General features: G+C 39.1%; 1 protein-coding gene across 1 annotated transcript; it reads right to left on the bottom strand.

The window, feature by feature from the left end:
* Nucleotides 1-1166: 1166 nt before the first annotated feature.
* LOC134214241 (uncharacterized) lies at nucleotides 1167-17032 on the bottom strand. Its single transcript, XM_062693647.1, has 4 exons — nucleotides 16572-17032; nucleotides 1603-1731; nucleotides 1409-1540; nucleotides 1167-1349 (listed from the first exon to the last, which is right to left on the bottom strand). Exons 1-4 carry the CDS (start codon nucleotides 16743-16745, stop codon nucleotides 1266-1268), a joined length of 519 nt encoding a protein of 172 aa, XP_062549631.1. The 5' UTR covers nucleotides 16746-17032; the 3' UTR covers nucleotides 1167-1265.
* Between the last annotated feature and the right edge of the window lie 698 nt (nucleotides 17033-17730).

Here is a 17730-nt window from a genome sequence, read left to right as displayed (position 1 = left end):
CCAAGGAATGTAATTGTCGCTGAAAAATGCAAAAAACAAGCGACAAAAGAGAATAGCGATAACTCTTTGTCCTCATCTGCAGAGAATAAAGACATTGTTGCGTTCCAATTTATTTGCAACAAACAGGGAGAGGTAATTGTTGTGAACTTTTCAAACTGCGATAACTTGCATATTTCAGAAGTAAAACACAAATTATGTCAACAGATGGATAAGTTTATATCCAAACTATGATAACTGATACTTATTTAACCAAAAACATCATCGGAACGGACTACTTCTCAATATGCGCGGCAGGCGATCATTGTCCTATTCTGTTGCAGTTTGGGACAAACGCTTATTGCGAGTTGAGTTTGTCCCAACATTTACAAAAGAGGACAATGTTGTTGTCATTAGCAATGTTGTTATTTTACATTCCTTGGCCATGACACAAATACAGAAAATAATGCTGATGTCTTTATATTAATTATGCGCTAGTTCATTATTAAAACGCCGGTCAGCTGAGTGGTAAAGGTGTATACAATAGTGTAGGGTAGAGAATATAGTGGAGGTAGTGTCCTTGAAAATAGAAGTGAACACCATTTTCATATCAAGATTCCCCTATAAGATTAATCACAAATATTCAACTTTTTTTTACCCAGACTTATACTATTCGAAACACCAACCATTAAAACAAGTTGAAGTTTTTGCAACTTTTAAACGACCCCGTTTGACCAACATTGACGAATCCCTTCTAATATTAGGATGATACCGTTAAATATTTTTCAGCCAATTTATCAATTTATCCAAAGGTTGAAATTTGCTCGTGAGCGGGAAAACCAAATCTTAAGCTGCATACCCTCACGGATCAACGAATTCATTTTCACTTTCAGTCTAGCATACGACGCGCAGAGTTCACCGAAATCAAACAACAAAAATGAATGTGCTCCGATGATGATGGGGTTCGTCGTGTGCCCACTCCTCTGACCGAGCGCGAAATCTCTTTCCACGCTGGTGCGTGGTTGACGGGCTGCTGCAACCTTGAAAATCTCGAAGACTAAACGTGAGGACGGCTGCCGGCGGGCGCGCACAGACATCGGTTGTTGGCCTTTGCGATGAACTGGGTCACTGTGGCGACATGAGTCGAAAAAAGGTTTTTTCTCAACTGTATGAAAAAACTGAATGAACCATTTGAATTGTAAATCAGCCTTTATTTTTTTATAAGCTATTTTGAATACCTACCTTTTTACAAAACAATTACCTACATACTAATATTAAATAATGTATTTCTACAGTCCAACCAATTTAGCACCGACGTCGTTCAACTTTTCGGAAACGACTTTTTTCGCCGAACGGATAAGTTTTTGTGGAGCCTGCAACCAATATTAGAGTTAGAACCGAAAAATTCGATTATCATGTCACAAAAACCTACCGCGATGGCCTTGTTGATCGTATTGGATACGGATTCGGTGATCTTGACCAGTGGCCCGGTGGCAAAATAAAAATGATCGCCTTCGTTTCCGTACTTGTCTGATTCTTTGATGGTGTCGATCAGTGGTGGGGTCTATTTTCATGGTTGGAAAGATGAAACATCATAATGCAATGATTACAGGCTTGTATACTTACATCGAACCAGTCCTTCACTTTTTTCTGTGCATCATCGAATTTGCTGAAGATGTTCGATGGGAAGTTGTCCTTTTCTCGGGCAGCGTTGTCCACATCTGGAGGATTGTCGTAAGATTCAAGGGCATGCACCTGGAAGATTTAACAGATGGTAATTTATTGGAACACATTTTATTGTTTCTATTTCTGAATTAGTTAGAAATATAGGTTGAAAAATCTAGCTCTGTAATCAATCTCATTAACAGTTTTGTTCAAGCAAAACTTTGCATTTAGAGAAAGGGAATGTTGATTTGATAATTTAGGTGGGTGGGTTGTTGAAAGTTTTATTGTATTAGGGGAACTGGGGGTAGGACGCCCACGTTAAGGAAAATGCCATTTTTATCAATGAAAACCATCATTTCAGCCAGTTTTCATCAGCGCATACTGAAGAACAGCATATCTGCGACTGACTACCGATAACAGATATCTAATTGTCCATTTTATTGCACAGAAATTTGATTTTTAAAAAGCACCCGAAAAAAAAAATGATTTTGAAACCATGCGGGGTGAGATGCGCCAGTGGATGGATTAAAACGCGCATGTGCTTATCGTAGGGGAAGTGGGGGTAACACGCCCATAGGGGTTAAAATGCGCCACCCCTGAATAAGGTTAAATATCCCCATTTTGATTATTTTCAATAGTCTATACGATAAAGCAATGAAAAATATTGCCATTGGATACATATATTTCATGATTTTTCTCTAGTTATACATGAAAAACTCGAAAAAACGATTTTTGCGTGTTTTGATGCAATTCTAGCTCGGTGGAATTTAGTCTTTCTGTCGCTGTTATACATTGATAAATTAATAATTGAGCCATGAGCCATGCTGCTTACTCGTGTTCTTTATGTTCCACACGAAATCGTCGTCAAAAATGGTTTTAAAACGATTTTATGGGCCTTCAAACTTCTGAGGTCGGTGTGGGGCATTACGCCCATGCTCATTTCGTATGACCGAAACAGCTGAAACATTCGGTTAATTGCCTTAATGTAGGCAATTAAAATGAAAATCAGTACGATAAGCACATGCGCGTTTTAACCCATCCACTGGCGCATCTCACCCCGCATGGTTTCAAAATCATTTTTTTTCGGGTGCTTTTTAAAAATCAAATTTCTGTGCAATAAAATGGACAATTAGATATCTGTTATCGGTAGTCAGTCGCAGATATGCTGTTCTTCAGTATGCGCTGATGAAAACTGGCTGAAATGGTGGTTTTCATTGATAAAAATGGCATTTTCCTTAACGTGGGCGTCCTACCCCCAGTTCCCCTAGACTATTGAAAATAATCAAAATGGGGATATTTAACCTTATTCAGGGGTGGCGCGTTTTAACCCCTATGGGCGTGCTACCCCCACTTCCCCTACACAAAAATTGACCTTAAATAATATTTTAAGAGGGCAACAAAAAAAATTTGGATATTTTTGAGGATTTTCAAACAAATTTTAACAAATCCGAGGAGTCTTCTGACTTTTTTTCTTTCATTTTAATAATAATTTTTTATTATCCTCCTCCCCCTTGAACTTTCGGAGACCAGTAGGAGATAATTTTGAATTAATATTTACAACGGCCCTATTTTTAAAGGAGATTGTAAATACCTATTTCGTTTTATCTTCTTCTGCATAAAAAAATGAGGTCGTGGGGTCCGTTCTTAGGCCATGGAGGAAGCCTCCGAAAGCATCAAAATCAGCCATTTTCAAAATGTCATAAACTATGACATTCGCCTCCTCCACCAGCCGTCCGCCATCTGCACCCCACAATAGATGGTATACAGCACTTTCTTTTGAAAACACCGAGTGCACGTTGATCCCCCACGAGCCACGTTACTAGCATCGTCCAGGTCTCGTGTCCGTAGAGGATTACCGGTCTAATAAGCGTTTTGTAGATAGTCAGTTTATTACGGTGGTGAACTCTTTTAGATCGGAGCCTTTTGCGGAGCCCAAAGTACGTACGATTTCCAGCCACTATGCGTCTCCGAATGTCTCTGCTGATATCATTTTCGCCAGTCACCAGTGATCCCTAGTACAAGAGATTCTTCAACCACATCAATTTCGTCATTACCAATACAAACTCGTGGTGGGTGACTCACGTTATCTTCTCTTGAACCTCTTATGACATCCGGATATAATTCTATAGTTTGTAGTATTTTGAAAATGTTCAATGCCTCCGGAATCTCCCCGAAGGGCCACGGAACTGCCTTCATGTTAGCCAATATCCCTAGAATCATATCCGGATGACATTGTCTTGCAAAATGCTGAAGTAGGATCACATTGCTATAGTTTGTGACATTTTGAAAATAGTCAATTTTGATGCCTCCGGAAGCCACCCAGGGACCACGGAACTAACCTCAGAGTGGTCAATATCCCTAGAATCATATCCGGATGTCATCATTCTACTTGTCTTGCAAAATGCTGAGGTTTGATATTGCCATAGTTTATGACATTTCGAAAATGGCCGATTTTGATGCTTCCTCAAGGGCCTCGGAACTGACCCCAGTGTGGCCTATGTCGCCAGGATCATATCCGGATGTCATAATTTCATTTGTCTAACAAAATGTTGAAATATTGAACTGGCCATTTTGGGACCGGTTCCCAAATGGCCACTTCAAAGAAATCTGTTGTTGGCCATTTCTGGAACAGGTGTCACCATGAGTTTTGGATCCCTATATACAAATCTACCGGAATGGTATAAATAGGGCGTCATTTCGCCTTAAAAGGAAGTTGTTGTCAAATTTACTACATCTGACCCAGTGACCCACCGGAATAACATGTATTCTGAATTCTGGGAACCGTACGAGCATAACGGTAATTAAACCAGGCCAATACGACATAAAATGACGAAATGGCAGCAATTTGATATTTTTTTCCTTAACTCAGGCCGATACGGGTTAAGGAGAAGTTTTGACAACATCTACAATTTTACAAAATTATTATTTAATAATATTAAATAATGTAGTTCCTATCAATTTAGCACCGACATCGTTCAACTTATTGGAAATGATTTTTTTGCTAATCGGTAAAAAATGTGTGGAGCCTGCGTCGTAGCCAAACAAATCACCGATCGAATCATAATACGCGAAAAACCGGCATCGGAAGCAAATAGGGGAGATTCGGTCAATATGTGTCCCCAAAGCTAATCACCTATTTAATGGTGATTACATCCGAAAGCTTGTATTTTCGAAGTGTTTATCAAAAATCCAACATATCGGCCATTATATGGTCGAAAAATTTCCATGTAAAGTCAGCAATATTGCAACAAAACGATTTTATTTCCAAATTGAGAATTTAAATGAACGATGCTGTGCAATATGCGCCTGCCAAACATGATAATTAAAATATTCCAATATTTTTACCAAAATTTTAAACTATTTTGCACAAGAATTGTGCAGCTCTATTCTTTAAGTTAGTTGATATCTCAGACTGATGGTAATAAGGAGGAAATATTTATTGTGTCTAAAGAAAAAGCATTGTGGACAATAATATTATTTTTTTAAATTTTTAATACAGAGTTTTCGACTGAGTTTTTTCATTTGACAGCATACAAAGGTTTTTGGCTTCAGCTGCTTACGACTTTGAGACAAAATTCGGGGTATAAACCAAACAAAGGTTTATTAAGGTTACCCAACACGCATTTTATACATATCTTCCCTAATTAGAAAGCGTCTGTACGCTTACAAAACTAAACACTGAATGATCATTATAGGAAAGGGCTATACTGATACGATATATTGGGAATCGATATTTTCGCTCCGATTAATCGATATTTTGTATCGATATTTTTATGTTCGATATTTGACCGTATCGATTTTTTGGAGCTGATATCGGATTTCGATGGAGACATTATCCGTAATACAAAAAAGTGGAAAATATAACAAACATGAGGTACAATCCGTAAATATTAAAACTCTGATGTGTGATTCGATGATCAAAATAAAAAATTGAAAAATTCATTTTTTTTTTGCTCGTGCTTTACATTTTTCGGACGTATCGATATAGGGACACGGCAGGTATTTCCGTCCATCGTCATAGGGGCTAAAATCAATGAAATCAACGTCATTTTGCTAGAACTCCACTATAGCAGAACGTTTCGCCTAAGCTTACGATTGGGTACGGATGAATTTGGCAAAAAAGCTTCTATTTGATTGATATTTGAGACTATGACGATCAGACGAAAATGCCTGCCTTAACCCTATCGGAATATCGATGCTTCGACGACGATATTTTTCGGCATCAATATTTCGACAATGAATCGCCTGCTTTGAGCGTGCTTACAGCGGCACACTAGGAGTTAACTTTCTGAAATCAGTATGGCGAAAGGCATCTAAGGCTCGATTTCTGAAAATTAAGCACCTTCGTCGAAAAAAAAAATGGTGGGCGTTGTAGCGGACACCTTCCTACATAACCGGTACCAAATAGTTTTTCATGAAAAGATCCTACACAGAAAAAAATAATGAAAACTTATTAGCGCGTAAAAAATACAGACGCGGAAAATTACACTATTCTGAGCATACGTGAATCTTTTTAATCAATTTAGCCTTAAATGTATGCAATTTGTATAGCATTATACCACTTAATGGGGCCGTACACATATTACGTAAGCACTTAAGGGGGGAGGGAGGGTCTGTCAATATCTTACGCGCCATATAAATAAAAAACTCAAAGGTGCAGCCCAATCGGGTTGTACGCAAAGGTGACGTAGGACTACGTAGCTATTCGAAAATTATGGTATTTGCCATAATAATTTGTCTCGTTTTATTAGCATTGAGCAAACTGCTCGGAGGCCAACTCAATCAAGAAGTCGATTAGCTGTTCCCAGTTGGATGGACTTTGAGTCTTTAACCGTGGAATTAACATTACTCATCGGCCGCTGAAGCCACTCGACTGGCTTTCAGTCGGGGACATCACAATCCTTACTTTGCCACGTACGCTTACATCGCGGGCGAAAATCAAACGTTGCAAATAAATATATTTCCGTTTGGCCTTTATACAAAAGGTTGATCCGACAATCCGATATGAACTTTCTTCAAAGTGCAAAACTCAATCGTAACTAGCAAATTTGATAGCGCATCGGAGGGAGATGATGCAGTGGGATGGAATGAATGGATGGAATCACTAACAGCAACCAAGCTACCACGCCAAACCCGATGCCACCGAAACAGTCCATTTTCGCAATTAACTCTTTCTTTTCATAAAATGTTGGTCCTTAGAAGAACCAATTTTTTTCCCAATTCCCATTCCAATAACTAACTGCATCCAATTACTTGTCGACACCTTGCGTTGCAACTGTCCGACCACCACTTGATGATTTTTCGCTAAGCCTCCAAAGGTTGAAATAAATTTGCAGCATTGCCACACTGCCACCTACTTCGTGCTGCTTTGTCCGCTCCGCTGCATTGAATGTCAAACCGCTCTTTGTGGAATCCCGATCAAAATGGCTCACGCACGCCGAACAGCAGCTTTCTTATATTTAATAAATTAAGCCCGTAAGCCCCGCCTCTTTATGAGCTGATATGGTTGTAAATATAATGTGCACTCATAACGATTAATGAAGGGGCGGGACTAATGAAATTACTTCATTAGATATAAGAAAGCTGCTTTTCGGCGCGCGCGAGCCATTTCGATCGGGATTCCGCAGACAACGGACCGTTCGGAGAATGACAAATTCTAAGAATCCTATTAAATTTTCTCGCATGATTCTGAATTTGGTTATGAGATCAATCGTAAATAGCGAATTTGATAGCGCGTCGGAGGGATATGATGTAGTGAATTTTAATGGACGGGATCACTAACAGCGACCAAGCTACCACGCCAAACCCGATGCCACCGAAACAGTCCATTTTCGCAATTAACTCTTTCTTTTCGTAAAATGTTGGCCATGAGAAGAACCAATTTTCTTTTCCCAATTCCCATTCCAATCACTAACTGCATCCAATCCAATCGTGTAAATTTGCAGCATTTGCCACACTGCCACCCACTTCGTGCTGCTGTGTCCGCTTCGCTGCATCGAATGTCGCACCGCCTTCCCGATCGAAATGACTCGCACGCGCGCCAATCAGCAGCTATCTTGTATTTAATAAATCAAAACCGTAAGCCCCACCCCTTTGTGAGCTGATATGGTGTAAATATAATGTGCACTCAGAACGATTGATGAAGGGGCGGGGCTAATGGAATTACTTCATTAGATATAAGAAAGCTGCCATGCCGCGCGCGAGCGATTTCGATCGGGTTTCCACAGACAACGGACCGTTCGGAGAATTGTGAATTCAAAGAATCCAATGAAACTTTCTTGAAAGATTCTGAATTTGGTTATGAGATGTTGTTTATCTAAGATGCGCATTGTTGCGAGGAATGACAACAGAAATTTGACGCAAGACGAAGTTTCTTCATATTACCAAACATTATCTCTTGACATCTGTCTGTCCAAGCGACGTTCACTAATAGGTAGTTGCTGTAGGTAGATAGTTTTCACAAAGGTAGCGTCTTCATGGATTTCATACAAAAGAAAGTTGATTCGAAATAAACTTTCTTCAAAGTTCAAAACTCAATCGTTAATAGCGAATTTGATAGCGCGTCGGAGGGAGATGATGTAGAAAATTTTAATGGATGGAATCACTAACAGCAACCAAGCTACCACGCCAAACCCGATGCCACCGAAACAGTCCATTTTCGCAATTAACTCTTTCTTTTTATAAAATGTTGGTCATGAGAAGAACCAATTTTCTTTTCCCAATGTTCCTTTCCAACTAACTGACACCACAATTTGTAATCAATCTTCAGCATCGGCACTGGCGGTGCGGGATCGCCACAGTGCTATTTTTATGGTCAACCTTTTCTTCATATGAAATTCTGGTTCGTTGAGGTTGAATGATCTGCAGCAACACATCGAGCACCACCACCAATGTGATGGATTTTCTTTGAAAATGTTATTAGCGCCTCCGTGATGCTGTGTCCGCTCCACTCCGATCGCTTTGATGCGTCTGCTATGCGTAAAATCTTGTTCAAACTGAGGGTTAGATTAAAACCCGCAAGTGATTGATTTTTGATGTCCGTACATGTGATGCATGTACGTAATTGGTTAGTTTACCAATTTCCAAACTTTTTATGAATTTTCGATAATAAATAGTTGAAAATCAGTATTTTCAAATAAATACAAAGAAGCGTTGACTCATCCTTGATCGAATGGTCCAAAAAAATTGAAAATCCATCGAGAAACGGCTTAGATATTAAAGTTTAAAGTCTATCATATTTTCGTGACGGTCCCCGATTTTCGCAATCGTAAAGTGTACCCCAATATAGAGAACACAGACGTAGTCCTACGTCAAAATCTTTTGTATGGAAAAAATCTTACATGGGGGGAGGAGGGGTCGAAAAGCCCAGAAAATTTGCTTACGTAATAAGTGTACGGCCCCTAATCGAATAAATAGTGACATAATGCATCACAAATTGCATACATTTAAGGGAGAATATCGTTTAAAATTACGCTCTTTTTGGCATTCCCTTTATGTGCATTACTATCGTGTAAATTTCAACAACTTTTTCTATCTGTGTAATTTTGAGGAAACCCGCGTTAGCTGACTTTCACCATACAAATTTCTGGCGGTTAACTCATGCTGGCTATTGGCGCATATACGATAGTGCCTGGATGAGGAAGCGGCGGGTAGAAAATCAGCCACTGCCAATAATTCATTGAACATCGATCCGGCAGTATCGATATTTTTCCGAAAAAGGCCCATTCCTAGATCATTGTTTCGACGTGACGATCAATGCTATGGCATCCAATCTCAGCCCACTACGATTGAATTTCAAATTTGCGCACAATAACTTTGTTTATCATGTTCACACTTCACTTACCTACTGCGATTGATTTTCAAACAAATGGGCGTAACAGCCAAAATTTATTCCTTCTGATTCTTCGTCCGAATATACAGCTATATATGTGGACGAAGAGTCAGAAGGAATAAATTTTGGCTGTTACGCCCTTTTCAAATGTTAGTCTAGAAATATTCTAACATTGTTTTTTATTTTGAATGAATGAATTATTAGGCTTTCTGCGAGCGTGTACGCACACGCACATTTCACTCACACTTTTACTCAGTTTGTTTGCAACCACGAGTAGCTGTCACGGCAAAATCAAATGGGATTGTTTGCAACCACAACCGTGCGTTCGTGTTGGTGGGAAATGTCGGCGAGACCCTAATTGGCAGTGGCTGGTTTTCTACCCGCCACTGCCAGCATCCAGGCGCTACCGTATATGCGCAAATAGCCAACATTTGTTCTAAGCGCCAGAAATTTGTATGGCGAAAGACATCTATTGCGGGTTTTCTCAAAATTAGGAACTTTTCATAAAAAACTATTTGGTACCGGTTTTAAAGGATGGTGTCCGCTATTACGCATACCAAATGTTTTTACGATTAAGGTGTTTGATTTTGAGAAATCGAACCTTAGATACCTTTCGCCATACTGATTTCAGAAAATAAACTCTTAGTGTGCCGCTGTAAGCAAGCTCAAAGTAGGTGATTCATTGATACATAGCATGGCAAATGATTGGTAAAGCGTACCTTTGCTACTTCTCGTACCTGAAGAAATGAAAAAGACCCTATCTCGCGGTCCTTAGCCTCTCACCAAGCAACTCCTATCCCTACCTCCTCGTGGCGCTGGCCGGGATACGAGCAAACCTAGGGAAGATCGGATAATTAACCGGTGTCAGCTATGGTCGTATGCTCACTCCTCTCCAATGAAAGTATTTACTATTCACAGAGATGCCGAAAAACGGCTGTATATTGCCAAAGCAATGCTTCCAACACCCACGATCAAGTCTGTATGTGACAAAAAGCCTCAAAATACCATGATACAAACATAAAACCTACTTTTAGGGACATTTTGAGGTTTTGGCCATCCTTTGTTCTAGAACGAACCACTGTGCGAAGGGGCTCTCCTTAGCCGTGCGGTAAGACGCGCGGCTACAAAGCAAGACCATGCTGAGGGTGGCTGGGTTCGATTCCCGGTGCCGGTCTAGGAAATTTTCGGATTGGAATTTGTCTCGACTTCCCTGGGCATAAAAGTATCATCGTGTAAGCCTAATGATATACGAATGCAAAAATGGTAACTTGGCTTAGAAACATCGCTGTTAATAACTGTGGAAATACTTAATGAACACTAAGCTGCGAGGCTACTCTGTCCCAGTGTTGGGATGTAATGCCAATAAGAAGAAGAAGAAGAAGAAGAAGCCCTAGTAGCTGTTACTTATACTAAATGATTGAAATTTTGCTATCATGAGTATGAGTTATTGCAACTAGCGTCCTAATTTCTTCAATAGTGGAATTCGAACATCGACCTGTCAGGCAGAGTTGTAGAAAAACCTTTGCACTAGAAGTCCACCATACAACACACATGAGCTATTGACAAACCACTAAATGATCGTAGGTACTTTTAGATGAAATAAAAGTGAAGAATTGCTCACCTTGAGCAATTGATTATTTATTCTCGCGAAGGATGAGCAATAAGATAAATGAAGTAATTTTATACAAAATTATTCGAGCACAAGAAACATGATTACACTAGTAACGTGTTATTTTGCGAATAAATAACCTTTGTTCGGTAAACCATTCAACTCGAAAGATACAAAAATTAAGAAACTTCCTAGAGCTTGAGCGTACGATGGATCGTGTTTTCGCTTTACACCCTGTCGGTAGGAACGTCAAGTGAAATCAAACATAAATTACTACTGTGATAAGTAACAAATTTAAAAGTTCTATCACGAGATTCGGAGAATTTTGTTCGGTTTACGCGGTTTGTAAGCAAATTAATGATTGCGCTTTACATCCACCCCCATGAAACGGCTGTCATCCACGAACAACTCGCCTGAAGCCGAAAACATGGTGCTGCAACATGGTGCTGGATGTAAACATTGCCGGTTAAGCAATAAACACACGAAGTCAGAATGTCGAAGTCGGATGCGTAAGCGGTATGTGTTGTATTGTTAAATTATATTCAACGAGATGTATTGCATTGTTGCGTGATTCTCGACGTGATTAATTGTCGCTTTGATGTTGCATGAAGAAGAAGAAGCAGAAAGATGATATTTAAAAAAAATTCGCACGAGAAAACATACAAAGATATCTCTGAAATTCTAAAGGCAATCTAATTAAAAACGGTAAACAGTACGGGGTTGGACTTTTCTTATACTGTGTATTAAGTATGATATCACAGAGTAAAAATTGAAATTGAAATATTGTGTTTATTGTGCAGTAGAAAACAAGCCTAACCCCGTACTGCTTACCGTTTTTAATTAAATTGCTTCTAGAATTTTAAAGAAGAGTTTCAAAAATTTCTTCGTATGTTTTCCCGTGCGAATATTTTTGATTATCATCTTTCTGCTTCTTTTTCGTCATGCAACATTAAAGCGCCAATCGCCAATTCTCTCGCGGCAGTATGAACGGAGCTTAAAATAGGAAAGGCAACACTAGCGCCACCCAATCGGTTGACGCAGAGGAGCGACATGCAATTTTTTTACTATGGGTTTTGACAGGTTTGCTTGTTCGTTCTTTTTTGGGGGATAAATTTATCCCCCAGTGTCAAATTACCCCAATACTGATTTATTTTGCAATAGTATGTGAGTGAATTTTGAATGTTTACGTTTTTACAGGAGAATATGATGTAAAACGCCCATGCCACTCAATAATGCAACATGATACAATCATAAGAAAATAGAAAAAAAAATTAACGAATTATCAATTAAAACCATTTTACACTCGATTCCATGCTTCAAACTTAAGAATGTTCAACTTATTTGTTCAATTATGTGGAATGCTAGTTGCACAAGGTACTGTCTATGCATTTGTTCGTTTCATATCATTTTCACCCTCGCAATTATTTATGTTGCATTCGCAGTGCACTCGTATTGGTGATTCAGAAAAGATGTGACAAAGATGGCGTAGCTTGTCATCCCCGTGGGTTGACGGCTTCAAGAACTATACACGGAACCGCGAAACAACTCACTTTATGGTTCCTTTCACTCAAATCCGCCATTGCGTGGAAGAAGCCAAAAATAAGTATAATGCGAAAAAATCCGGTGAGTACTTTGCCTTTACTCCCGTGTTGAATTTTCACCCACTATGAAGTTTCACCAACTCAAATTTATGTTATTTTCACTCACCCGAGACTATGGTGAAAACAACCCAAATTTGGCTTCTTCCACGGAACACCACACGTTGGGTCGATGCAGCTCTCTTTGTTTATAATAACATTCATGAGAGGGAGTGAGAAAACTACTTACTTTTGAGTTAAAATTTTGAACTTCGTACTCAAAGTTGAGTTCTTTAAACTTTTTTTTTAGGTTCTTTATTTTTTCTGTGTATCTCATTTCAGGGGGGTGTTTACATCGCGTTTTTGTTTTCTTTTTGTTACAATCAAAATACACGTCACACCCGGCATTCAGTTTACCAAAACAAACCTCGCCACAATGCCTTTCCCATTCATTCAAAATCCCAGTGGTTATTCGTGGAAGTGCAGATGACTCGTCGGCTTCTATTCAAGCGAGTAATCACGTCAACATTTTCCTACCCATTCCTTAATTGATCTGCATTCGGACACGGCCGGCGCTGCTATTGCTTAATTTTTGGACACCAGGTTTTACACATTGAAGATGTTGTTAGTCCCAATCATCATCTGTTGGTTCTCTGTGTAATTACAACTGACCTGGCAATAACGGAGGAATCTGTGTCAAAAGGTCGAAGGTCAAAAGGTCGAAGGTCAAAAAGACAAGGAATGAGTAGTGAAAAGAGAGACGTATAAAAAGAATAATGAGCATAGGTAAATGAGAAGTGAAAAGTGAGAATTGATAAGTGAGAAATGAGAAGTGAGAAGTGAGAAGTGAATAGTGAGTAGTGAGTGAGAAGTGAGAAGTGCGTAGTGAGAAGTGAAAAGTAAAAAGGAAGAAATGAGAAGTATAAAGTAACAAGTGAGAAATGTGATATAAGAATAGATAAAAATGAGAAGTGGAAAGGTAGAAAGAAGGAAGGTGGAAAAATATACGGTAAGAAAGGAAAAAGAAGAAAGGAAGAAGAACAGAAGAAGAAAAAAGAACAAAAATGAAAGAAAGAAGGAGGAAGATGGAAGAAGGGAAAATGAAGGACGAAGAAAGAAGGGAGAAGGAGAGAAGACACAAGGAAGCAAAAAAAAAGAAAGAAGCAAGTAACAGGGAATGGAAAAATAGAAAAGAAATAAGGAACAAAGAAGAAAGAAATAAGTAAGAAAGAATGAAGAAAAAAGGAAAAAAGAAGGAAGGAAGGGAGAAGAAAGGAAGAACGAGAAAGGAAGAATAAAAGAAGAAAAGAGGAAGGAAAAAAGAAGGGATAAAGAAGGCTGGAAGATGAAAAAAGGAAGAGAGAAGCAAAAAAGAATGAATGAATGAAGAAGGGAAAAAGGAAGAAATAAAAATACAAGCGAAAAGAAAGGAAACAAGAAGGAATAAAGAAAGAAGAGAGAAAGAATAAAGAAAGAGAGAAGAAAGAAAGAAGAAAGAAGGAAGAAAAGAGGAAAAAATAAGGAAAAAAGAAGAAAGAAGGAAAAATGGAGGAAGAAAGAATGAAGAAGGAAGACACAAGGAAACAAAGAAAAAGAAGGTAGACAGAAGAAGCAAGTAACAGGGAAGGACGAAAGAAAGATGGGGGAATAAAAAACAAAAAGGGAAAAATAAGGAAGTAAAAAGGAAGAAAGAAGGAAGAAAGAAGAAAGAAAGAAGGAAAAAAGAAGGAAGAAATAAGGAAGAAAGAAGGGAAAAAAAGGGAGAAAGAAGGAAGAAAAAGGAAAAAAAGAAGGAAGGAAGAAGAAAGAAGGAAGAGAAACGGAATAAATAAAGGAGACAAAAAGAGTGAAGAAAGAACGAAGAAAAACTGTTTCCTGAAAAACTGGAAAAAGAAAGAAAGAAAGGAGGAAGAAAGCAGAAAGAGAGAAAAAAGAAGATAGCAAGGAGGAGAAAAAGGAAAAAAAGGAAGAAAAAGAGAAAGAATGAAGAAGGACAGAAAAAAGAAGAAAGAAAGAAGGTGGAAAGAAGCAAAAAAGAAGGAAAAAAGGAAGAAAAATTTAAAAAAAAGAAGAGCGAAAGAAGTTAGAAATAAGGAAGATAAAATATGGAAGGAAGAAAGAAGTAAGAAAGCAGAAAGAAGAATGGAGGGAAAGAAGCATATGAAGTAAGAAGGAAGAAGGAAGAAGGAAAAAGAAACAAGAAAGAAAATAGAGACCTTTAGACGCAGTTTTTTGTTTCGACCTTTTGTCCCTTCGACCTTTTGACCCAACGACCTTTTATCCTTTCGACCTTTTGTCCTTCGACTTTTTGACCTTCGACTTCCAGAAGGTTGCTAAGGCAGTAAGGGTACGTTGAGCAAAGCATGTTGCAAGAATGCCGGACAGCAACCATGCAAAGATGGTGTTCACCTCCGATCCAGCAGGTAGGTATTATGAGGCGTGGAGCGCAGTAAGCGAGAGCTGGCCAGGTACAGAACAATTTGGCGAGCGTGGGGCACATTCAAAAATGGTGAGATGCAGCCACGAACCGTGGATTGTGGCGTCTAATTGTTGATTCAGTGTTATCTATTTAGATGCATTTTCTATGTTAACCATTTGTAGCGGAAATTCCAGGTTTCCGCAACCGGGGTGCCGAGCTCACTCACATTCCACCAAAAATGTTATACAATCCCACGACATAAAACATGTTGCCAGAATGATTTCAGGAGACCTTATAACAAGTCCACTTAAACACATATGTTTTTTTAAGCATGTCCTAATGCTGCGAGCTTAATTGAAATATGTGTTTTGGATGCAATTTCGATATCAAAGCAACGAACATATCTATTTTATCGATAGTCCATCAGTCCTACTTTTGTTGCCTCACGTTTCAGGCAGGTATACGGTTCCTCCAGTTTTTCAAATATTTGACCGATAATGTCCATATGATCCGCGAAACGAATAAATTGACTAGATCTGTTGAAAATCGCATCCCTGCTGCATGATACCTTCTAACGCAACATTGAACAACGGGCATGAAAGTCTATCATCTTGTTGTTCGCCCGAAATCTTCACATTTCGCATAACACCCATCGTTGTTTTGATCATTCTGGTGACGAACATTTTTTTTTGTGTCTTTATTAAGGAGACTTTCAGCCCGAGGCAACTGGTGACGAACATGAGGTAATCGAAAACATTAATGTTTAATATTAAAAAAAAAATCTCAACAATAGTAGAATGGGACCTTCTAAATCCAAATCTTCGATTTCCTCTACTTAGTCGATAAATAGCTGAAGGGATGTAGAACTTTTTATTAATTAAAATTTGAACATTTCCGTAAATTTTTCAAAAAATTTAGTTCTTAGAAATGAAACACATAGAAACGATTATGTACTCGGATGAATTAAGAACTTGCTTTTTATATATGATTCAAACTTCGTGTTGTTGAGGTGCGTGAATTACGGTACCACATGCTATCTTCCAAGTAACTACTAAAGTAGCGGAATCAAGAAGTCTACCCCAAGGTAATTATTCCATAAAATAAGCTTCAAACAAATTTTATCACCATGTTTTAGGCACTGACCTTGTCACTGCAAAGTTTTTACACTTTTCTGTGAATGTCATTGAACAGAACAAGCTGCATAATTTGCGCCCCTCGTATTACCACCTCACTGAAACACATTAAAACTACATGCATGCTTGACTTTCGCTCAACCTCAGTCGCAATGCAATTAACGTAATTCGTTTACACTCCACAACTAGCGGGTTCTTCTTAGCGGGTTTATTCATACATCTTACATAACTGCCACAACAACCTTGCCGACTTGCTACACGATAAATGGCCATGCTTTTTCAACTTATCCACTTAACCGTTCTTCTCGTCATACCAATTCGCTTAGCTCATAAAACCCTATGAAGAGAACACACAACTTACAGGTTTGTCGCCCACCCATGTCACTTTTCTGAATTCCTCGTCGTAGGCCTTATCCCGAAACTCCGTTCCGTCGTCGTTCTGTGTAGCGAACACATTCTTTCCCAGTGGGTAACTCCAAGCCACCGGCAGCACCAGAACAGTCACCACCGATAAGCACATGTGTGACCGTTGCATTTTGATAAATTCTCCTCCGGCAATTCACCAAAAAAAAAGCTTCTTGCTACGACAAACCGCGCGAATCGATCCTCGATAGGTCACACTTGCTGGCGCGAGCCCAGTCAATCGACGACTAAGAAGTGGCAATTTTTGTAGAACCGTGCAATCGGTAAGCGATCGCGAGGGCCGTCCGCTGACGCCCTCCTTGTGTGTACCCAAGCAAACAGACAACAAACTCGATGGATCAGTCGGTCAGTGCTGGGGTAGATCGATAAACCGCTCACCAAAGCCCAACGCAAGTGAATGTGGTTCGTTCGCGCGGAGCGTTGGTACGTGCGATCGACTATCGGCGCAAGGGTAGGTTGCTTAAAAACAATATTGAACCGTACTGAACTATGTGTGGGCATTACGTTGTGTGTTTTACTAGTATGCACTTAGAAATAGTTGATTTTCTGTATTCAACATATCGGCAGACCGTGTCGACTCAACATCGGATCGGGGGATGGCGCTGAGATGCTTCGGCTGGTTGATGTGTTTTCATTGCCCAATCGATTAAAGCTTTCGGTTGGAGGTTTTCTGTTGCACACCTCGATATGAAGTGGTCATCGCGAAATTTGCTATTGGAAATATGTGTGAACCAAATTCTTATGTTGATTTTTAAAAGGGAAACAAAATCACACTGAATATTATGCATGTGATAATGAATGCTTGGAGAATGAATCAATAATTATAAGAACTATTTACAGGATGGCAACGCTGAGATGATGCACTGGTGTACTAACCTTCATCGTAAATTTGCGTATACAATATTTTGTTTTTTTTTAAACACAGGTTCAACCTTAACGAATTTTCACTACTCTCGTTATGTCGCAAATCTTGAACTAATTTCCAGCCCAACCTCAACCCCCCATTCAAGTTCAATGCTTTGCTAATTTGGTCTCAATAAATTATTTTAACCCAAATTTATATTCTCATTCACCTTTTTATTGAATGACGTCATCTC

The sequence above is a fragment of the Armigeres subalbatus genome, chromosome 2, assembly GCF_024139115.2.
Source record: "Armigeres subalbatus isolate Guangzhou_Male chromosome 2, GZ_Asu_2, whole genome shotgun sequence".
NCBI classification, from domain to species: Eukaryota; Metazoa; Arthropoda; class Insecta; order Diptera; family Culicidae; genus Armigeres; species Armigeres subalbatus.
This window is presented reverse-complemented; position numbering and strand designations above follow the sequence as displayed.

Bases quoted from the DNA above. Each gene is read 5' to 3' on its own strand.
- LOC134214241 (XM_062693647.1), bottom strand. From the start codon at position 16,745: ATGCAACGGTCACACATGTGCTTATCGGTGGTGACTGTTCTGGTGCTG. The intron at 1,541-1,602 runs GTAAGTATACAA...CCATGAAAATAG, and splicing joins AAGTGAAGGACTGGTTCGAT to ACCCCACCACTGATCGACAC. The intron at 1,350-1,408 runs GTAGGTTTTTGT...TATTGGTTGCAG, and splicing joins CGATCAACAAGGCCATCGCG to GCTCCACAAAAACTTATCCG.